Source organism: Alligator mississippiensis, chromosome 6, assembly GCF_030867095.1.
Source record: "Alligator mississippiensis isolate rAllMis1 chromosome 6, rAllMis1, whole genome shotgun sequence".
Lineage (NCBI taxonomy): Eukaryota > Metazoa > Chordata > Crocodylia > Alligatoridae > Alligator > Alligator mississippiensis.
The window spans coordinates 34,846,233-34,869,425 of NC_081829.1; the positions used below are offsets into that span (position 1 = coordinate 34,846,233).

Consider the following 23,193-nt stretch of genomic DNA (forward strand, 5'->3'; position numbering starts at 1 on the left):
TGTCTTCGTGTAGCGGAATAGAGAAGAAAGCATCTTTCAGATCTAATACTGAGAATACCTTGGCATCTGCTGGAACTTGGGTCAGAATGGTGTGGGGATTTGGAACCATAGGATGATCCACTAAAATCTTTTTGTTTACAGCTCTCAGGTCTTGCACCAACCTAAAGGAGGTGCCATCTGCCTTGGGCACCCCCATAATTGGGGTGTTAAAGGGGGATGATCCCTCTATTAACCACCCATACTGCTTGAATTTTTCAATCAGCGGCTTCAAACCCGTGCAGGTGGCTTTTTTCAGAGGATACTCTCTCTCACACACAGGACCCTCTCCTTCCTTCAGAGGAATTTTGACTGGAGTAATGCATTTTGCCCGGGTAGGAGTCCCATCCGCCCACACACATGAATCAACATTCTCTAAAATCTCAATTCTTTTGGCTTCTGACACAGTCTCGGCTCCTCAGAGGGCCCTGTTTTACCGGCAGCCGCGCAACAATTTGATCCTTACGGAAGAAAATTTCAGCTTGTAGTTTTGTTAGTAAGTCCCATCCCAGGAGCGCTACGGGACAAGCGGGAGAAAGTACGAAAGCATGTTCCAACGTGTCATTTCCAATTTTTGTGAGGAGAGGCTTATACACAGGTAATTTAATTCGCCTTCCTTCAATGCCTTCTACAGTTACATGCTTTCCGCTTTCTTTAGCTAAAGGGGGCTTTACAGGAATCATAGAAAATGTCGCTCCAGTATCCACTAGAGCCTCATAGTTTCTACCACTGACCCTTATTCTCACCATGGGATCTTTCCGGGCACTAGCCCGCAGGGTGGTGGTTTCAGACCCCGGTCTCCTTCAGCTTGAGTCCTTCCCCGAGGAATCCTCCCGCATCTGGTGGCCCCCCCGCTGACTTCCCTTCTGTTTGTCTTTCAGCTTAGGGCAATCCCTCTTCCAATGACCTTTCTCCTGGCAATATGCACATTCATCAGGCTTAAATCGGCCTGTTCCTTTCTTCTGCCCCCCCCCCCCCCCCCGCAGGTTTCTCCTTCCTTCCCCCACCGATATTTGAGCTTTTGCCCAAGGCAGCTGCTAACATTGTCATCTATTTTTGTCCACGCTTTTCCTCTCTCCTCTCTGCCGCCTGATCACGATTCCCATAAACTTTATACGCAATCTCTACGAGTTCTGAAAGCGGTTTACCCGCTGCCCCCTCAGTATTTTGCAGCTTTTTTCTTATATCTGGGGCCGCCTGCCCAATAAACATCAGATTCACCGTGCGCTGATTTTCTATGGCTTCAGGGTTTAAATCACTGAACTTCTTAAAGGCATCAAACAAGCGCTCCAGGAAAACCGAGGGAGCTTCATCCTTTCCCTGACGGACTTCATACAATTTGGAAAGATTGGTCACCCGTGGCACTGCCTTACCCAGGGCTTCCACTATAATTCCTAAGTAAGTGTGGTTACGCTGTCTTCCAACCGCTGAATTATCCCAATTGGGACTCTCAATTAGGCATATGTCCCGCATATTTCCTCCCTCTCCCGCCGACAAACACTCCTCAGCTATCTGGTCTGCCGTTCCCTGTACTAAACGCCTCTCTTCAGGGGTTAGAAGGGTGTGTAACATCATTTGAATATCAGCCCAGGTGGGGTGATGAGTCTGTCCAACCGACTGGAACATATTTTGCATTTTCTCTGGATCCTCTCAGAATGAGGGATTCTGATTTTTCCAATTGAATAAATCTGAGGTGTTAAAGGGGACGTAAACAAAGGCAGTGTCCCCTCCACCTGTCATTACCTCCTGCAGTGGACGCTGGTAGTTTTGGATTCTGATTTCGAGTTGATCTTGGTTCTTGGAGGGGGGGCTGGTCAGACTGGAGAGCACTGCAGTGGGTCTGGGGAGGATCGGGGGCAGTCGGGGATAAAGAGTCAGGTTCTGTCACATTCTTTCCCTCATACGGGGGAGGTGTTTTAGAGCGGCTTGTGCCGGCTGTTTTTTCTGATCCCTTTGGTCTGTGCCTGTCTTAGAGTAGCTAGTGCTGGCTATCTCTTCCTGATCCGTTTGGTCTATGCCCGGCTGCGTCCTAGCCTTTGCTCTGCGCCTTGGGTCTGGTGGTGGTCTAGCCTCATCCCTGTGCCTTAACCCTTGAGTCAGATCTACTTCACTACCAGAATCAGAGAGGACTCGGGGCTTTCTCCCAGTGTCTTTTGCCAATAACATCTTACACATCTTTCCTTTACACTTCTGTACCCATGGGGGACTGGGATTCATCACAGCACTCACCCAGCAATCTACATACGGATACTGATCCTAATGACCATCCTTTGTTATCACACTTAACACTTCATTAGCCAATTTCACATCAAAAGAACCAACATCCGGCCATCCCACTCCAAATGATGGCCACTCCTCCTGACAGAAAGTAATTAATCTGTCTTTTGACATTTTTATCCCGTAATCCCCTTTGAACTTACTAAAGTTTCTTAGCATGCATCCTAATGGGGTTGCAGAGTTTTCTTCTCGGGAGCTACCCGAACCCATTGTGTCAACCAATACACAAAATCACTCAAATACCTGTCCACTGGGTCACGAGGTTCCAGCTGAGCCCCCTTGCGTTCGACACTACCTTGTCAGGCAGAATCGGGGCGGCTAGACTCAGCCTTAGTCTCAGACCTGGTCAGCGGCTCATGTTTCTAAATGAACAAAGTCCCCGGGGCTAATGTTCAGACTTATATACTGGACGTTCCAAAATTCCAAATTCCCCGAGAGACCACTCAACAAAGTCCCCAAAAGACTTCTCAAATGACACCAGGCAAATGAATACTTACTCCGTCAACGCCCTGGCGCCGTCTCTTCGGATCCACTTAGCCTGGTTGACTCATTTAAAGGAGAGCCTTTAACTTCCCGGGTGCCCCGATTCACGGTTCCAGTGCCCGTGACAGACTCCAAAAGCGGTCTGGTGCGCACTTCACGGACCCCTTTTCCGATCTTATCGTCTGGCCCCGAGGTAGTCCAAGGACATCTCCTGCCTGGCTCGCCAAATTGTTGCCCAAATGGCTAGTTTCGTGTCCCTGGAGGCTTTTCCAATATACCTCGAGAGAGTCATAGACACTCAGGCTGGATCCATCTCAAGTTTATTTGTTTGCAAACAGATCGACAAGGGAGCTCAAAGCCCAAATCCGTGTCGACCCCTAGCCACGCCCGAAGATACATTTTTATGCCTCTCATGAACAAGATCCCATTGTGGCAATCTGTAACTCGCTACAGTTTTCTACAAAGTTTATGTGCAAAGCAGGCAGTAACTAATCTGTGTTCCCACAGGAATCAGCCTTATCGTGAACCAAGCATTGTTCGGACTGTGCTCTCCCCCTAACAGGCCCCCCCCTCCTGGCCCCGCAGTGGTGGAGGAGAGAAGAAACAATTTGCAGTTTACAGTTCTCAGCTGTGAAGCCTTTTGTGTAGTGAGGTGAGACATTTTTGCAACAAATGTGATGCTGCTGCTGCTAATAAAGTGAGCGAAACGCTGGCTTGCATCCATAGATGCTTCTGAAGCAAATCCCAGGACGCCATTCTCCCCTTGTACTCGGCCTTGGTGAGGCCACAGCTGGAGTACTGCATCCAGTTTTGGGCTCCACAATTCAAAAAGGATGTGGAGAAGCTTGAGAGAGTCCAAAGGAGAGCCATGCGCATGATCAGAGGTCAGGAAAACAGACTTGATGAGTAGAGGCTGAGAACTATGGGACTCTTCAGCCTGGAAAAGCTCAGGGGTGATCTGATGGCTGCTTATAAGTTTATCGGGGTGCTCACCAGGATCTGGGGGAGTGTCTGTTCACCAGAGCACCCCAAGGGATGACAAGGTTAAACTGTCACAAACTCCCCCATGACCATTTCAGGCTGGACATAAGGAAGAACTTCTTTACAGTCTGAGCCCCCAAGGTCGAGGTGGTTCAAGCACCTACTTTGAACATCTTCAAGAGAAATTTGGATTTCTATCTTCTGAGGTCCCTTCCAGCCCTAATGTCTATAAAATCTATGAACCTCGCTCCAGTTGGGCAGCACCTGCCCCAGCCCCACTCCCTCTCTCATCTTGGGGGCCTTGATTGCCCTGCCCCAAGCCTCTTCCCTTCCAGCACAACAGACTTACCAGCTGGACACAGCTCTCCAGGCTGCCGAACTGCATATGGGAAATCGGATTGGTATCGGCCAATATGCATCCTTAGAAATTGACTCCTGGTATCGGCCCCCAAGATCTCTATCAGTGCACCCCTAATTGTTACTTTTATTAATAACTAGCCAAAGTACCCAGCTTAGCATGGGTTGTAGTAATCAAATTTTAATGTTTTATAAATAAAATATTTTCATTCTATCTTATTTTCCTCTGCTAATAAGCTGTGTGTATGTGTTTAGTTTTGTACCCTATTTTACTTGTGTGATACAGCTTGACATACAGCTTTGTCTGAATGAATGACAATGTTGTACTCTGGAGTTTTCTTCTCCATGGCACACTTGAAACTGTGGACATCATTGTTTTCCTTGTGGAGCATGTCTTGCAGCTGCAACACCACCTGCAGGTTGGTTTAAATAACATTGTTGCAACGCTGTTCAGCCTGATTTGTATTGTCACCCATGAAGTAAATCTGCAGGAATTTGGGCTCTTTGTTTGGGAATGGCATCAGACTGCCAATCCAGTGATAAACCGGGCCCTGAGCTTTAAATATGGGCATGTAGCCAGATTCTCTGATGTCTTTTGTGGTGCCAAAAGATATCATTTGGAAGCATGAGTTGTATCTTCTAATGTTGCTTTGGAAATGATATGCATCTGGAGTGTTGCCTGTCAATAGTGCATGAAGGGGCTCAGGAGGATCATTCATTTGGGGCAGTTAAACCTTGCTGCTGTTGCAGCATACCCCTGGAGCTTCTCCTTTCTATCTCATAGCAAGGCAGTGGCTGTAAGAACTTGCCATTGAACCAATTGCAGCTAATGGATCAGAACCATAATCCAAGGCTGGATTGTAGAAAAATGCAGAGTTTTGTTTTTTTTTTCCCTCTAGGGCCAGTTCCTGGCTGCAACCATTGCCGCTCTGTTTCCAACTTGCTGTGTAGGAGTCTCAGTTGCTCTGGATGCAGCCATTGCTGCTCTGTTTGTTTCTCATCTTGCAACTTGCTGCTCTGAAGTTTCAGCTGCTCTGGCTGCGGCTTTTGCAAGTGGATTTTTGGCAAGTTTTGCTGCTTGTTTATTGCCTTACAGGGAATGCCTCCCACAACCCCCTGATCAGTCCCTGAGAAGGCCCAGTACCGTTTTCCTTAAGCCCTCACTCCACCTGTGGGTGTTCTCAGGTCCTGTTAACCAGTTCTAACCAGCCCTTAGAGCAGGGGTAGGCACTATTTTTTGGCCAGAGTGCCAAAAAAACCACAATGTGTACTTTGGAAGGTGCTGGAGTGCTGACGTGCCAGAGCCCGGAGCAGCTTTTTGTAGCCTCCCAGGTGCAGCCGGCCCACAGAGCCCCGGTCTGCTTGTAGCAGGGCTTGCAGCCTCCCAGCTGCCTGCTGGGAACAACCTGGGCTCTATGGCTGCTGGCAGCAGCTGCTTGGAGCCCAGGCTGGTGGTGGTGCGCCAAGCAGAATGGCCTTGTGTGCTATGCTCGGTGCACGTGCTGGGGGTTGCTGACCCCTGCCTTGGGAGAATACTCTTAAATGCAGAGCCTTGTCCAGCTGTACCAGTTGACCTTGGCCAGGAGCTTTGAGCTTTGCTAAAGAATGTTTTGCACATGCAAATTTATTCTGCTTCCTGGGGCTGACCTGTCACAGTATAGATAAAAAAAAAATCGGTGAAATTTTTTAAAGGCAATTAAAAAAAAATAGCACCCAGGGGCACACCCCCAGGGTCCCCTTAGCAAGCATGCAAAGTTTCAGGTCTCTAGGTATCATGGTCTTGGAGCTATGGTATGCACATGCACACACCCCTTTATTCATGAAGCTTTTTTTGTTTGGTGTTATTTTTGGTTTAGCTATTAGAATCCAATTTTCCTGTCTGATTCGTGTGTTTTATAGCTCACTGGGTTTTAAACCTGGAGCCCTGATTAAGGCCAATTGCCCCAAATTTAGTATCATTCTAGCTTAATAAATGACTCTTCTCTTAACATATCTCCAGTAGGAAATAAGGAAGAGGTTTGTGTTTCAGAGAGAAAAAAGCTGGCTTCATCAAAAAATTATACAGTATATAGCTGTGTGATCATTTGGTTCAACTGTACAGCCAATGTGAGCTCACTTCTCCAAAAGCTATAACTGAATTTCTGTTGCTGTTATTGCTGGCTTTTTGGGGGATGTTAAGCTTAAAGGTTCAATCAAGAAAGAGACTACTAGTGTGTTGGTTGTTTTTTTTTTCATTCTTGTAGTGAAACTAGCACTGTTAGAAATAGATGTTTGCAGTAGTTATGTTCCTTCCTTATCTACAGTGATGGCTTCAACTTAGAAGTGCATTTCTCTGTATTCTCTAGTAGAAAGAAGTCAGATGCAATAGTATATTTTTCTTGAGATTTGCATGCTGTCTGTATTTTCTTCTTGTGATCTTATGAGCATAGACCAGTAAATGTAGTTGGCCTAATAGAAGCGTGAACTCACTTGAACAGTCTGATCCAAAACCAGTACTGTTAAGGAGGACACTCCATTGGTGTTTAATGGGAATATTTCCACTTAAAATCCTAACATGTATTAATGTCCTGAATCCTAGTATTTTGTAGCATTTGAATTAACAGTTTGTATAATGAAGTTTACTTTGGTAGCCTTTTAGAAACTACGTATCAAATGGAAATCTGATGGGAGCAGGAACAAGGCTTTCATAAAGTGGGGGAAAAAAGCTGTAGATGGGTAAGCTTCTTTTAGTGGAAAACATCTGGAGGTTATGACTATGATCCCAGTTGAGTTCTTTTTCTAATGTTCAAGTAGTTTTGGTAAAAATATAATTAAATCTTAGGATAAGGTAAGGTAATGTTGAAAAGATGCTACTCTTTGTACATGGATTGCCAAAGGAAACAGTATTAAAAAGTGGAATGTAAAGATTGTGGTGTAAGGTCCTAGGGTATGAAAATGAGCCAGAAACTAGCAAAAGTAGCCAAGCCACAGGACTGTCTCCAGCATGTTGAAAAAATATTTCTGAAATGAAATAAAGAATGATTATCCACAATTAGGAATCAAGCAAGAATAGACCATTGGGTCATTACTGTAAACATAATAATTTCTCATCCTTAAAGGCATTTGTTTTTTACAAAAAGAACTAAACTCAAATGCCAGTATAATTAAAATAAATTTAAAAAAGCTTTTTGAATTAAAATTCATGCCTGCTTCCTTGTGCTCAAAGAATAACTGAGCTCTTGTATGGAACAGAAACATTGCAAGTTCAATATACATAATACTGTGAAAAACCATTAGGACTAGAAACTGATTACTACAGTAAATTGTTCAATATTTTTGGTAACAGTGTATGATTCTTGCATGTCACACTTCTGAATACTGAAGTCTTCCAAAGGGACCTGGTTTATGTGGATTATGAAAGTTTATCCCATGAGAATTTATGCATATACATTACTTTAGGACTGAGAAGTTTAGTCGTTTTGAACAGATTATTCCCAGCACCCTTTTTTTTCCAGTTACTTATGCTATTCCTAGCTTTATACAATTAAAAAATAAACCTGGTACATCAATGTTCAGGCACACTGGCTGAATAATCATAATCTGACGTTGAGGGAATATGGAACATCGGTCCCCCTGCCTAGCAGCTGCCTTCTCTTTACCCATTAGCCTGAAGCTTATGTGTAGTGTTGCCCTGTGGGGTCAGGCCAACTCTCAGGATCTCAATATTGCGCGGTTAGATGGGAGGGTGTGACACAATTGCACGTGTACAGACACACAAATCAATTGAGTGTGTACACACATTCACACTCTCTCTCTCTCTCTCTCTCTCTGTGTCTCTCTCTCTCTCCTCCCCCCTCCCAGCTCAGGCACATGCATACCCATCACCAATTCAAGCACATGCATACCACACACACCAAAAATTAGACAACAGTCACTTGTCAATACCCACACACTCTACACATACACCGATCACTAATTTGTGTATCATGCACACTATGACATATGTATATTCACCAGTTTACACACAAACCACCCACCTACACACAGGTGAATTCCCAACTTGGATGGTATGTGTTTGGGGTACTTGGAATACCTGGGGGAAGGTTAAGGTGAGAGAGAAAGTATAAGGAGTGAAAGTTGCTGGAACCGGGATTAGAACTGGTAGATTAGAGAGGAACTGGGCTGAGGAACTGAGGCTTGGGGTTACTTAAGGTCAAGTGACCCCAGGGTTACTCAAGGTCACTGGTACCAGGGGAAAAAGCCCAGTGGCAGGGAGGAGACAGCCAGGAAAGAGAGAGGCAGAAGGCTGGGAGATTGGGGCTAGAAACTGAGGCTGAAAGCTGGGAGCTTGTGGGGCAGATCAGTGGTGGCAAGGAGGAAACAGTCAGGAAACAGACAAACCCAACTCAGGGTCACACTGGTAGCAGGAGACAGAGACTCAGTGGAAGGGTTGGAGTCCAGGTAGGGAAGAGAAACAGAGTACAAGTCCTTGGTTGAGGAGAGGGTGGAGGTGATAGCTACTATCCAGGCTGGAAAGGGGTCCTTGTCCAGCAGGTGTTGTCCAGAGGGGGGTCACTGGAAGGGCCTCTGGGTGGATAGGTGGTGTGGCATGGTGCTGGTCCAGATGGAGAGGGTGTCCCAAGGAGTCAGTCTTCGCTACCCCTTTTATGGGGCGGACTACCTCTGATCTCCTATGGGGCGGGCATGTCCAGGCAATGCCAGTCCTGTTTCAGAGGGTTTCAGGTGTTCTTACTGAGCATGTGCAGCCTTGGCACAAGGCCTCATCTTTTATTTCTTGAATGCTGAGGGTTGTTCCAATGGCTGGGTCGTTGGTCTGGGTATTGGTGTTGATGGTTCGGTCATTCAGAGGGAGCTATTTTTAGACCTAGTTGTCTCTCAAGCACCTGCATTCATCCCCATTCATTCAGGAACCCAGTTACATAGGAGAGGTAGGTGTGAGGCATAGGTTACAACATACTTACACAACAGGGCATGGGGACAAGATGGAGACTTGAGATACAAAATGGAAACTTGACATAACTCATGCTAACTTACATATGTAGGCCTAAATCATATAGTACCAGTAAAACAGTAATATAGAACAGTACAAATCAATATAAACATAATAATTGTACAATATAAAGAAGGCGAAAAAACAAAACAAATACAAGTTGATACCAAAATAAAATGCTGAAGCTTATCCTATGTCTTAGCTCACTTATACTTATCCATAGGGAATAGAGAGGGAGAGAAAAAATCAGAAATGGTTGGGGAAGGGAATGCATTTTAAAATAAAAAGAAAAAATGGGTTTTGCTACAGTAGGGCCCTACTGAATTCCTAGTGGAAGTGGAGTGTTCCTTTTAGTGTTTCAGGTTCACCCATGTGTCCCCTTGTTGCTGATTGGCAGGGAAGCGAAAACCACAGTATTACTTATGGTACTGTTTTTGCCTCCCTGCTGCTGATGGGCCAGCAGGGCTCCCCCGGGATAACAAGAAATAACGGCCACAAGTTGTTGGAGAGTAGGTTTAGATTAGATGTCCGTAAGAACTACTTCACAGTTAGGGCGGCTAGGATCTGGAACCAACTTCCAAGGGAAGTGGAGCTGGCTCCTACCCTGGGGGTCTTTAAGAAGTGGCTTGATGCCTACCTGGCTGGGGTTATTTGAGCCCAGTTTTCTTCCTGCCCAGGCAGGGGGTCGGACCTGAAGATCTGCAAGGTCCCTTCCGACCCTACTTCTATGATTCTATGATTGCTTTTATGAACGTGCAGCTTATTTAATATTTCCCTGTATAATTTGTTGAAGGTACGTACTTCCTTGAAGACTTTGTCAGGCCCAGTTATCTGTATTATGTTGCATCTTTTTCTGTACATATTTCATAATAAATTATTGAGTAATTCTGGTTGTGTTTAAAAATAACCCTCTTGGTTTAGATGGATCAAAGGCACCAACTATGCCACTGATTTTAGGCTCAGTAATCTTATGAAATGGTAGGCATCAATTCTGCCATCAGGAATCTGGGTAACGGTTTGCATGAGCAGTTCAGTAGCCTTCGGTTAGGCTGCTTCTGTGCGTAAAGGTCAGCCTCTCTACAGATAGCAGAAAGGAGGGCAAGGAAAGCAGATGTTAGCATGTTACTCAAGGTTTGTGATGGGCTGGTGTTTGAGGTTTTATGACAAACATATTTTAAAATGTTAAATCCCAGATAATTTCTTCCTAAGGGGTATGATCTGTGTTGCAACTAAGATAGCAAATATTTTATCTTTTAGTTAGATTCCAACTGTGACCTTGGACAAGTCATTTAATCTTTCAGTTCTTCTTTATAGGCAAAGTATAACAATGCCAGGTGTTTATAATGGTAATTATCTCCTTGTAGAAATATATGGTGTATAGCACTGATGGTTATTACAAAGTGGCATCTGAAAGAGGGGAAGCTGTAGGGGCCAAGAAAAGACCTGTCTAGATAGGCCCTGAATATATATTTCTTGCCTTAGCATCCACTCTCTGCCTCTGTGGGGTACAGGATGCTAGATGGATCTATAGTCAGATCCATTATACTAATTTAGGATAACCAGTAGAACTTACAGCTTTATCATTGGTTAGAATTCTGGTTGTCTGACTATACAGATCCATCTACAATCCTGTACCCCACAGAGACAGAGAATGGATGCTAAAGCAAAAAGTACATATGCAGGGATTATTCAGACTGGCATGTAATTTTAAATGGCATTATGTAATGTAAAATGATAGGAAAGAACAGTGTGGTTAAGCTTAAAGTGACCATAGTGGTTGACGTTTTATATATTCTCCACATGTGGATGTGGTATGGTATAAAGGCCTTGTTGGCAAGAGTTTTGGAGAACCAGATTTCTAACTAATGGTTAAGCTACAAGTTCTACTAATAGGAAGTTCTATCCTAAATGAGTATAATACTGTAAGAAATTTTTACAACAAAAATATTACTTAACTCCTCAATGAGCCCAAGTCTGGGACTAAGCAGGTGACTAACTGCCCCAGAGAACAGTTTCACAACACTGTCAGATGGAAAGTCCAGTTAACTTTTTTTTCCTTTGCAATATAGGGAAGCATTGAGTTTCTTAACCCCAAACAAAAGTAATAGCCTCTCTTCATGCCTTGTACCCCAAGAGCTTGAACTGAATGAAGACAACACTTATTTCTAGAATTCTTGCAGTATGGAGGGAGTTGCTGATGATGACGATCTTTTAGGCATGTGAAAAGAATTGCAATTCTTGTACCTTTAGCAGACATTTATAAAAGAAAGGTCAAAAGCATTATTTGAATGGCCAGTGGTAGTTCAACTAGCTGTCTCTCTTCTCTAGAGAAAGGGGATGTAGAAGTCCTCTGAAGAATTAAAGGAGGAAAGAAGAAAAGAAAAAGAATGTCTTGTCCAGGCTGCAGTATACCCAAGTGCTCCAAAACAGGTTAGGCCAAGATTCCAAAGAATGGATACTTGTAAGTTAAGTTATGTTAAATTCCCTTTTTATGTTCTGCAACAGTTCCAGAAAAGTTACAAACAATATCTTGGTAATGACTTAAATAAAATATCATACAACAGAAAGAGAATTTATGCTTTTTTGGCCTTGTAGTTACCATATTTACCTAAGATGACTTTGAATTTAAGATGGACCCTCAATAATTAGATTCTAGACATGGAAAATTATAGATTTGTTGTAATTTGTTCCATGTCAAGAATCTAACTATTGGAAAGTCATGTGATATTTGTCCCCCATCCTCCTCCACCCCTGCTGCTGCAGTGGGGAAAGCAGGGGCAGGTGGCATGGGGAGCAGGTAGCCTGACCTCTGTCCCTTGCACCTTCTTCTTCTATGTATGTGGCCTGCTGCCTGCCCTTTCACCCTTTCTTCCAGTTACGTCCCTAGGTGATCCAGGCTCAGGGGGAGTCCCAGAGCTTCTCCAACCCTGTACTGCAAGGAGTAGCTGTTCAGGGAACCTGGCTCAGCTGGGAACAGAGCTGGCAGTACACAGATTCCTCCTTCCTTGCCTGACTCCTCTCTTTTTTTTTTTTTTTTTTTTTCCCCCTGACCCACCCCCCTTCCTCCCCCCACTGGCTCAGAGTAGGCTGGAAAGAGCAGTCCATGCTGCCACAGGTGCTCCATGAAGTGCAGGGGAGAAGCAGCTCTGGGGCTCTCCCTATGCTTGTCAGCTGGGAGGCCAACTGCTCCAGCTGAGAGCTGAGGAGTGGCTGTGCATGGAGCCTGGATCAGCTAGAGAGGTTAGCAGTGGCATGCAGGTTTCTCCTTTCAGCTCCTTGCCCAGCTCCCCTTCCCCTGTCTCCACTGCTGACAGGGATAAAGCTTGTCTTGGAATTGAGTATATACTGTATAATGCAGGGGTGGGCAAAATGCGGCCTGGGGACTGGATGTGTTCCGCCAGGCCATTCTATCCAGCCCGTGGGGCCCCTAAAAATTTTTGAAAATTAATATTGATCTGCCCTGGGCTGCCTGTCATGTGGCCCTCGATGGCTTGCCGAAACTCGGTAAGCGGCCCTCTGCCCAAAATAATTGCCTGCCCTTGGTATAATGGTACAAGTGAAATACTCTTTTTGTCTGCAGGCTCTTTAAGGGTGTATCTTTTCCTGTTTTGGGTCCTTGTCTTAGCAACATCTTTAGCTCTTTTGTCTCGTTACTTGTTCATATCTCCAGGTTTTTAGTCATTGACTTTTGTTGCTACCTACATGTAAGGTGACCAGTTGTCCTAGTTTCGCCAGGATGCTCCAGGATTCCATAGCCCAGTCCTGGCCAGCTGGTCAAAAGTCCTGGGCTGGAGATGGAGCAGCCTGATGTGCCAAGTAGGCAGCTGGGTAGGCACCACTGCTGTTGTGCAGGAGCAGAGATGTGCCATGTACAGGCATGGTGGCACCTGCTCCAGTCCACCCACTTAGCTCATGCACAGGAGCAGCAGTGCCTGCATGCCTGGTGTACCATGTTGCTCTGCCTCCCTGCCAGATTCTGGCCCAGGACTTTTGACCAACTGGCCAGGACTGGGCTACAGAATCCTGTAGCGTCCAGCCCAAACTGAGGTATATGGTCACCCTATCTATATGCCAACAATTGGCAAATCTACCTCTCCATCTAGTGTCTAATTTGTTGTCATCCTGGAATTCTCTGCTACCAATTTGTCAGATACTGAATTGTTCTGCCAAAGATTTGCATTCCACTTGACAGGGTGCCCCGCATTAGCTTGCTGCCCAGCAGAGGACTAGAGGGCGGGTAAGCAGGCTTGTTTAGTACTGTCTCCATTCCCCAGTCAGACTCTTTTCTCGTGTCTACCTTTTCTATAAGGCACCCTTTTTTGTTTGCTTTGTTTTGTAGTCTTGGCTCAAAACAGTTGCCTGTGAGAAGTAAGCTGCTATTTTTGACAGATGGCAGAGAATACTTTAGGGCCCTGGCAATTAATTGAGCTTTTTCAGTGGTCTGATTTTTGATGAACATCAGAGGCTCTGCGTCCTAATGGCTAGAGCATTCTCTGAAATGTTGGAATTGATGAGCTTTCCATGTTACAAGGGGTGTCTTAAATTTTAAAAAGGTTGAGAACCACTTATCTTTAAGACTCAAGGCACCCCTTAGTAAATGCCAGCTCTTAGTTTTCACATGTGTTTTAAGTACCAAAAAAAATAGAGCATTTTTTGTTTTGCTCAGAAAGACTGCAACAGATCAGAATGTTTTGGACACTGTGAATTCCTATTTGGAAACTCTGAAGTGAAGTGACTTGTAAATTTTTTAGCCCTACCATCTGTCATGTGCACTTTAAATTATGTTTGAGAAATGCTTAAGTACTTGTGCAGTCATTCAGGGTAAAAACAATTTTAAGTCCTTGTTTCCTCCTGCATACCAGTGCCCTGTCCTTTGCTACTAGTCTTGTGAACGCTGTTTGCACACCTACTGATGCTAACACTGGATAGCACCCTCAAAAGGATCTCAAGGAACTCCAGGTGCTGTGGCACTTTGAGTATTGCTGATACAGAAAAACACTCCTGAACAGAATGCAGAGCCAAAAATCCAGAGCTACTTGATCAGTTTTTTTCAGTGTGCGAACATTTATTATTAATACTTAAATCCATCAGTTAATAGTTATCTCTCAGAGCATATTAAATGCAAGTACTTGAAAGTATTTTTTTTTTTTTTTTTAGTTTGGTGAACCTCATCCAAAAGATCTATTGTTTTGACAATGTGATGCTGCGATTCTGGTAGAGAATTCCAGAATCGCAGCATCACTTAATATAAGGATGAAAAAGTTGTATTTCATTTAGCTCTTTTTAGTATGTTCTAGACACTTCATAAGAAGAAATTATTGATGTGTAACACAGTAGAAAGAAATGAGATTTTACAACAGAAGAAAATTGTAATCCATCGTGTCTGTATTTTTTTGGATGTTAACATTTCTTTCATGTGTCTTCCAGATGTCTGGCTGCTTTGTACTTATAATGTGCACCTTTTATTTAATTTTAGGTTCTTCCCTCATTTTGCTGACTCAAACCACAGATTCCAAAGAAGGGGGGAAGTGGAATAAAATACTCAATTATCAAGTGCCAGAGGAAAATACTACACTATCCAATGAAAATTACTATTACTGAGGCATAGATTGTTTCCGCAGTATATAAACGTACGTGCAAAAAGCTCATTGTATTCAATATTTGCTAGTTGTGTTTTTTCACTGTGAAAAACTTCATGCAAACTAAAAACAACTGTCTTTTGAGAAATGGGAAGCAGGATCCCTTGCTGAATCCCCCTCTGTATGTTTGAGATGGATCACCCAGATTACCGATCTCTGATAATAGGAATGGTCTCTCATGTTGTTGACTGTGTTCACCACCATTGGTCATGGAAGTTATACTAACAGTAGACTTTCTTATGTTTCTGCAGTCTTGCACAAGTGTAAGACAGAAGTTGAAAGTTACTCTTTTTTGCCGAGTCAGAACTTGGGGAAGCTATTAAGAAAATTATGGTTTCATTCCCCTTTTTAAGATTCTAACTCTGTAGGGATGGTCCTGGAAAGGTATGAACAAAAAGATCATCTTTCTGGATGGGGAATGGCAACATTATAAGAATGTCCAGAAGAGGCTTAATATTTCAAGCCAGGACCCGTTGGCTTTTAGTGGGCCTTGCCTTGCTGTTCAGTTTGATGTTGTTCATGTACTTGCTTGAGTGTGCCCCTCAAACAGATGGCAATGGATCCCTTCCTGGAATTGTAGGGGAGAGCTTGGGTAAGGAATACTACCAAGCGCTTCTTCAGGAGCAAGAGGAACATTATCAAACACGAGCTGCCAGTTTGAAGCGTCAGATTGCCCAGCTAAAGCAAGAGCTTCAGGAAATGAGTGATAAGCTAAAATCGCTACAGGAAAAAAAGAGCCCAAGAGTCAATAGCATGGGCTACCAAGGCACCAAAGAACAAGCATCCAGTGATCTCTTAGAATTTCTTCATTCCCAAATTGATAAGGCTGAGGTGAGCATGGGGGCCAAACTACCTAGTGAATATGGTGTCATTCCTTTTGAAAGCTTTACCTCCATGAAAGTGTTTCAGTTAGAGATGGGGCTCACGCGTCATCCAGAGGAGAAGCCTGTGAGAAAGGATAAACGTGATGAGTTGGTGGAAGTCATTGAGGCTGGCCTAGAGGTAATCAATAATCCAGATGAAGATGATGGACAAGATGATGATGATGATGGAATAGGAGAAAGGCAACTCTATAATGAAAATGATTTCGTAGAAGGTATTGTAAAAGCTTATTTTATGCATCTTTCAGTCAGTTGTGCTGAATGTCATAATGGACTGTTGATAATTGGTTGTAAAACAAAATGGACAGTGTGTGTGTGTGTGGTTTTAAATGACTCTAATAGGTGGTGGTCTGTACATCTGTTGCACCTTTACTTCCTTTGGGAGAACCTGTTGCTGTCTGGTACTTCATGATAACATGCGTTAAGGAGGAAGGAGAGATTTAGTAGATATATTTTACTATAGCAAGCAGGCAAAACTTAATGTTTGGGTGGTCTGGAATTGATGAGCATGTGATATACTTCTAAATACTGAGAGGTAGTTTTTGGAAGGCTGAAAGGACAGCAATTGCAGAAGGTCCTTGGATGTCATAGGAATTGATTGCTTGTCTCAAATCTGCTTGGCTTGATTCTTTCACCATTGGTGTAATTTTGGGTTGGGCAAGCAGGGCATGAGCTCTAGGCACAGCCTTAAGGGGGTGCCAGAAAGTTTTTTTTTTCTAGAGCTGTAGCTGATGCTGTGGGATGAGGTGTCGTGTGGCCAGTTAACAGAGCAACTGTGTAATGTTGCTGTTGCTTCCTGTAGCTTCTGGGCTTTTTTGCTGTCAAATTTACTTCCTAATTGCCATCAAAATTTGGCAGCATCTATATTGGGGTCTACGTAAGGATCTGTCAGCAGCTGCCCGTTAACTCCCTAGCTATTGGATTCACCAGCACCTCTTTTATTCCCTTGCCCCTTTCCCCCCTGCAGTAACAGAGCCTGTCCAAGGCAGTGTTGTTACCTTGAGCCCTGATCTCTACAACAGCTCTTCAGAGGATCAGGGGTGTGAGGCTGACTCTTCCTGAGTGTTGGCAGTGCTAGCACCTACTCCTGCTGCAGGTTTGGCTTAGACCTAAACGTTACCAGTTAGGCCTCTATCTTAACAGAATTAATGGCTACATAACCATGAAGTGCATAAGTTAAGAGGTAAATGTAATTAGCATTTTAACATTTGAACTGAGTACTTATACGGTATTTGTACTATAGCACTTCCTCCCCAAACATCTATTAAAGTTCTTGGTTGTTGTGAACCTGGGCCACATCCTTCTGTGATGTAAGTTTGTGCAGTTTAATTAAAGTCAGTCTCGCTATGCTGCTTTTCACTAGCTGAGTATCTGACTGAAACATGCAAAATATGAAACGGGACTAATCTGAAACATGGGGCTTTGAGGGTGTTGGCATTTGTTCAGTTCTCAGGCGTCTCAATTTTTGAAGTGCTACCTTTTCCACCGTAGGGTGGTAGAGGGAAGATTAATGTACAGTCCTGGGAAGGCTATTTTCTGCAAATAGTTATCCAAAAACCCTCAAACTAGTTTTGGTTTATCAAGCTAGATGCAGCATTTAATGGCATGCTTGAAAGGACTATTGGCTGTTATTCCTAAAAGGTCTCGAAGGTACTGATAAAAATGGTTTATGTAGTTTGGACTTGAGTGAATGAGATTTTACTCGTAACTTAATTCTTGATAAATGTTTACAGTGTTTAAAACTAGTATGTGCTGTCAAAGACTTGAAAGCCAGTGAACTCTATTAAAAATGAATCTTGAAGTACTAGTGATACATGAGAAAAGTACACTTTTTGAAACAGCCCATTCTTTAAGTAAAAAATGACCAGATTAATGTTGTTCTCAAAAATGAATCTGTTTTTGATTAGTAGAATAGTACCTTGTTATATTGGAAGATTTAAAGTAAGTTCCCCTTTTTATATTCAAGAAGTTGGTGTGGAATAGTAGATCATAGAAGACATTTGGAAGTGTAGTTGTAAAGGAAGGCAAAGGGGTTTTCATTTAAAGGTGCAGTGGTTTACCCAATGGTGCTCAATTTACAGCCTGCCAGCTGGATCTGGCCCCTAAAGCAACTGGATCTGGCCTGTAGTACAGGAGATTAACAAGCAGCATGACCCAGTGCAACTCCTTCTCTATCCTACACCATGCTACTGTTTTGTTTTTTTCCCTTGCCCCCCCTCCAACTCTCCCTGCTCTTTCTCCTCTCCCCTGTGGCTGACACTCCTTCCCTCCCTCTGACATTGGCAGCCACCTCTTTCTCCCCCACACTGCAACCAGAGGGGAGAAATGGCCTGTGGTGCAGCTAGGTATGCAGCCAGATAGCACGTACTCGGCCCCACCACTCCTATAAAAGGTTAAACTCTGCTGGCATAAATATCCAGTTGCTTTCCTTTCATGTATACTGTTTTTCTCTTTAGGCTTTTTTTAACAACTATTTTAAGGTAATTGTTGTTGTTTTTCTTTATTTGCTACTACTTAAAACTGCAAATCTCCTAGGAAGCAATGAGATACAAATCCTTATGATACAGTTCCACCTTTTTCCTTCTTCCCCAACCCCTCCCCCCTCCCCCCCAGATCAGTAAGTTGACTGTTAGATGCTAAGGAATATTCTTTTGGAACCTAAACTCCTTTCTTCTGTGGTCAAGTCTCTCTTCCAGCTTGGATTATAGGGATCTCACAACCATTATACAGTACGTAAGTGAAAATAGTTTTGTGCTGTAGGTCATTGGGGTGTGTTAGGTAGGTACTAGCCACAGTAATAGCACACTTCCCTTTTCAGCCAGAAATGAGAAGTTTTTAAATAGGTGTTCTCCAGCTTTATGTGCATGTGAAAATACTTCCCCTCTATGCAGCATTGGTCAGACTGCAGTTGGAGTAGTGTCCAGTTTTGGGTGCTTTAAGGAGGATGTGGATAACCTCAAGAGGGTCCAGAGGAGGGCCGCTCATATGGTTAAGCGTTTGCAGGCCAAGCCCTATGAGGAGAGACTAGGGGACCTGGATCTCTTCTTCAGCCTCCGCAAGAGAAGGCTGAGAGGTGATCATGTGGCCACCTACAAATTCATTAGCGGGGCGCAGCAAGGAACACCAATCCTTTTGCCTAAGTAAAGGGCTTCCAAGGAACCACTCAACTGAAAGTGAAGTTTTCATATGGGCAATAGGCTTTCAAGTCCAGAGAAAATCTTCAACCATGCATTGGTTGGGCATTATTACATAATGATGCAAACCCTGCAGGAGCTGCCATTAGCTATTTTTCATGTTGGCTTTACTTTAGCCTCTCCTTTCCTTTCATAGAATTATAGAAAATTAGGGTAGGAAGGGACCTCACAAGGTCATCTAGTCCAACCCCTTGTTCAAAGCAGGACCACCCATAACTAGATCATCCCAACCAAGGTTTTGTCTAGCCGGGTCTTAAAAACCTCCAAGGATGGAGAGTCTGCAACCTCTCTGGGTAACCTGTTCTAGTGTTTTACTCCTCTCCTAGTGAGAAAATTCTTCCTAATATCTAACCTAAACTTCCCTTGTTGCAACTTGTGACAAGTGTCATTTGCCACTACTGAGAACAGTCCAGCTATATCTTCCTCGGAACCACCCTGCAGGGAGTTGAAAGGTTGCTATTAAGTCCCCTCTCAGTCGTCTTTTCTCTAGACTAAATTAAGTCCAGTTCCCTCAGCCTCTTCTCAGAAGTCATGTTCCCCAGCCCCCTCACCATTTTCATTGCTCTCCACTGAACACGCTCCAATTTGTCTACTCCCTTTCTGTATATGTCCACATCCTTTCCTTTCTCTTTTCCATGTAGTTTTAAAATGATAGCATTTCTCAGGATCCTTTTTCTCTATCCTTGAAAAATTAATTTGGCATTATACTGTAGCTAGAGATTTTTTTCCATATGTCAGGCCTTGGTGGGTTACTAAATAGTTAATCACCTAGGTTGTGACCCAGACTTTGGTGATCCTGTGCTTCCAAGCCAGCTGAATCTGGGCAGAATTTGGATGTTGTCTGTAGCTCTGGGCCTCAAAGTTAGACTGTCTGAAAAACTTCCTTGGGATATGAGACGCTGCAGCTGAGCTGCCGCAGGCCCCTAGCTCCGTATTGAGAGTTTCTAACCCTACCCAGTTTCTTATCCATGCTCCCTCAGAACTACATCTTTTGTGAGTGCTCTAGTCTGCAATTTGTCCTTCTTTTGTGGTATGTGGAAGACCAAATAAGGAACACCAGCTTTGCACAGAAATTTCTTGAAAACATAGACACTCTACAGTGAGTCAGCCCAAGGGAATTATAGGTCTAGGCAAAACAAATGTGAATGAAATCCCCTGAGCCCTGACTGTGCCTCCAAGTTGCTGGGGCCTCAGTTTCTGAAGACATCAGCCTTTTGGTGTAGATATGCCCTCGAGTCAGTTTCCTGTAGCTAACGAGCCATACCAGTTTGTGTTAAACTTGTTGTTTGCTGCTGTGGAATTAAATCAATAAAGGTCAGCTTAAAGCGGTCAAAATGTGATTAAAATAGTTTTTGCTTGCTACTGCAGCTCTAAAGCTAAGCACGTTGGCTTTCCCAGGCTATAAGAGAACAGCTTGTGTTTTTAGACAACCGAGTAGGCACGTTGTAATTTTTGTTTAAAACTTACTTTACCTGGCAAGAGTCAGTACTTTTTGTGTAAAGTACTGAGTGAGTAAAACTTCCCAGGCCAGGAACAGCAGCTGTTAAACTATTTCTGCTGTTAATTGCTTCTTTGCATATTGATCTTCTTTCTGGTTTTAAGCCAGTACATAGTGGTTGGAAGGTAGGATAACAGTTCTTACTATGTAATAAATAATTTTCCTCATGTTTTAAAACTATATATGGTAGGACACAAAGGAGATGTTGGCTAGTTCTCTGGCATTTTTTTTTCATTTCCCTAGCTTATGCCATGCATGTATTCATACTTTTTAATTGTATACATTTGCTCAAAACAAAGATTAATAAACTGCTGAAAGTGGATAATCCTTGGCAGGTCTTTGGTTCTTCCTCATCAGTGGAAGTGGAATCTTCAGACTTAAAACTGTTAAGAGGCTTGGCAAATGGCCTTTTTAAAAATAACACAATAGTACTGAAATATATTTTATATTACTGTAGAACTGAATGCAGTCTTGTGACATGTGCAAGCATTACATTTAGATCACCCTAACTCAGGCTTGTCCAACATATGGCCCATGAACTGCCGTGCGGCCTGCCAAGCCATTTTCTTTGGCCTGAGTTCCTTTGCTCAGGACAGGCGCCTGCTCCGCACTCCACGGCAGTGGCGAGGCAGGCAGAGCCGGCCTGCGGGCCCCAGCCGGCAGTGAGGGGAGGGGAGCTGCTTACCTCCACAGGGCCGGGCTCATCATGTGAGCTGGGTCCCGCCACCGCTGGCCCTAGGGCTGCGTGTCATGGGGCTGCCCCAACCACACCTGATTAGACGAGCTGGGGACAGCAGCTGCAACTTCTTCTCTGGCTCCTCCCCTTGCTCCCTGCGCACGGCTGGGGGAGCTGCAGCATGGCCCGTGCCCTGCCCACATGCGTGGTGGGAGGATACACGGGGTAAGTTCCCGCGCAGAGCTGGGGGCACCTCGGAGCCGGGTCGGGGCTGCGGGGTGCGTGGTTGCCGGGCTGGGCGGGAGGCAGGAGGAGCCCAACCCAGAGGCTGCATTTGTCCCTCAGACTGGGACATCCAGGATAGAGAGATACAAGGGAGGGCACACATGCACATACACACATGCATGCATGCTGAAGTGTGTGGCAGTGAACAGAGCCAGAACAGCTGTCAGGAGCACAGTGCCTTTCTCACCACAGCCAGGGCTGCCGACTGGGGTGCTGGCCAGACTGTGGGCTCTGCATGGGTTCTGTCTAACTCACACCTCTGTCCCTGTCCCCATCCTGACATCTGCAGCTGCATCCTGGCCATGAGTCCCTGGCTGGGCATGGGCAGCCAGCCCCAACCTCACACTCCCCTCTCCGCTTAGGGTAGGATGTGGCCAGGCCAGACTGGGCTCTCCACATGGGGCTGCAGTGCGGCTGACTGCCCAACAGCACACAGCCAGGATGCATCAGCAGGTGCCAGAATGGGGCCAGAGACATGAGTAAGAGCAGGGCAGACAGAGCACATGCAGCATCCCCAGCCTGGCCAGCACCCCAGTCCCCAGCCCACAGCCCTTGCTCCAGTGACAAAAGTGCCATGCTTCCCAGCACATCCCAATAGCTGCTTTTGGCTCTGTCTGCTGCAACACACGTGCTTGGAAGCACACACATGCACATGCATGCATGCATGCATGCATGCACGCACAAACACACACAGCCCCAACCCCCCCAGCTCCCAGATTCCCTTGAAGATTCCCTTGAATCTTCTTGAAGATGATTCTCAAAAATGCCCATATTTTGTTGCTTTGATTACTTTCTACTCTGGCTGATATCTTTTCCACACTTGATCTGTCCGCTTGCATTATGCTTCTTTCATTCATTGAGAAGTGAATAGAAGCGAAAGTGTTTATTTTAATCAAGTGTTTGGTATTATTTCATTGTTGCTTTTATATTGTTTTTATTTTGGATTTTAAACCACACTTCCAGACCCATTTCATTGTCACTTCCTGCAACTTCATTGGTGTCAAAGGTCACGTGACATCACTTCCTGATGTGATACCACTTCCAGTGAGGTCTTTGAATATGGCTCACCGGCCCACTGGGTGATAAAAAGTTCGTGATCCAGCCCTACATTCAAAAAGGTTGGACATCCCTGCCCTAACTGAACATTCAAAGGATTTAGGTCACCCTAAAAAAGTTGCACGCCCACTCTAAAGTTTGTTCTTGTCAGACGAGAACTAATTTGTATATTGGTATAGCCTAGCAGATTCTTGCACAGGGCCTCAGCACAGCCCCGGGTGGGGAAAGTCAAGCATTTGCCACAGCCCCAGGGCTGTGCTATTTGTACTTGCCCCTACTCTGTGGACCTACCACCAACTGACTTGTCTCTGGCTGTCCACACAAACATGTGGCAATCCCTACTCACGTTGAGGGGCTTAAACTAAGCTGTCTAAACCTGAGCCAGGTCTTCTGAATGCTTGTTCACACTTAGTGTACCTGAGTAGGGCTTAGCTGCCTTCTCCCAAGTTTGAATTCCACCTTCCTTCCCAGCTTTGGCTGTGATGATCTAGTTGGGGGTGGTCCTGCTTTGACCAGGGGGTTGGATTAGATGACCTCCGGAGGTCCATTCCAGCCCTCATTTTCTATGATTCTATGACTTTGATTTTCCTGATATATTGAAATGCAGCCTTGCCTTCCCCACTGCTTCCTTTAATGCATGCTGTGGTGAAAGCAATGTACTGTATATAATGCTTAACTACAAAAATTACTTCATTGTGATTGTGCAAATGTGTGGAAGACCTGTAGTGGAAGGAATAATGTTTTCTGTTGAAAATATACAATAGGAGCAGGGGTGGGGAAGGGACCCTGCATATCCAAGTCCTATATTTCAGTTGCACCTTAATATTTGTCAGGTGGGAG

The 23,193-nt window shown here is 44.5% G+C and overlaps 1 protein-coding gene across 7 annotated transcripts in view; it reads left to right on the plus strand.

Moving 5' to 3' along the window:
* Window positions 1–23,193, plus strand: part of CSGALNACT2 (chondroitin sulfate N-acetylgalactosaminyltransferase 2) — a 70,553-nt gene that overhangs the window by 32,297 nt on the left and 15,063 nt on the right. For 6 of the 7 annotated variants that reach the window (XM_059729780.1, XM_059729783.1, XM_059729782.1 and 3 more), the window contains 2 exons: window positions 11,453–11,585; window positions 14,601–15,859. In XM_059729780.1, the coding sequence (XP_059585763.1) occupies window positions 15,175–15,859 (685 nt within the window). In that variant the 5' untranslated portion in view covers window positions 11,453–11,585; window positions 14,601–15,174. The remainder of the gene's footprint in view (window positions 1–11,452; window positions 11,586–14,600; window positions 15,860–23,193) is intronic. The other variant, XM_059729784.1, reaches the window with a different exon arrangement.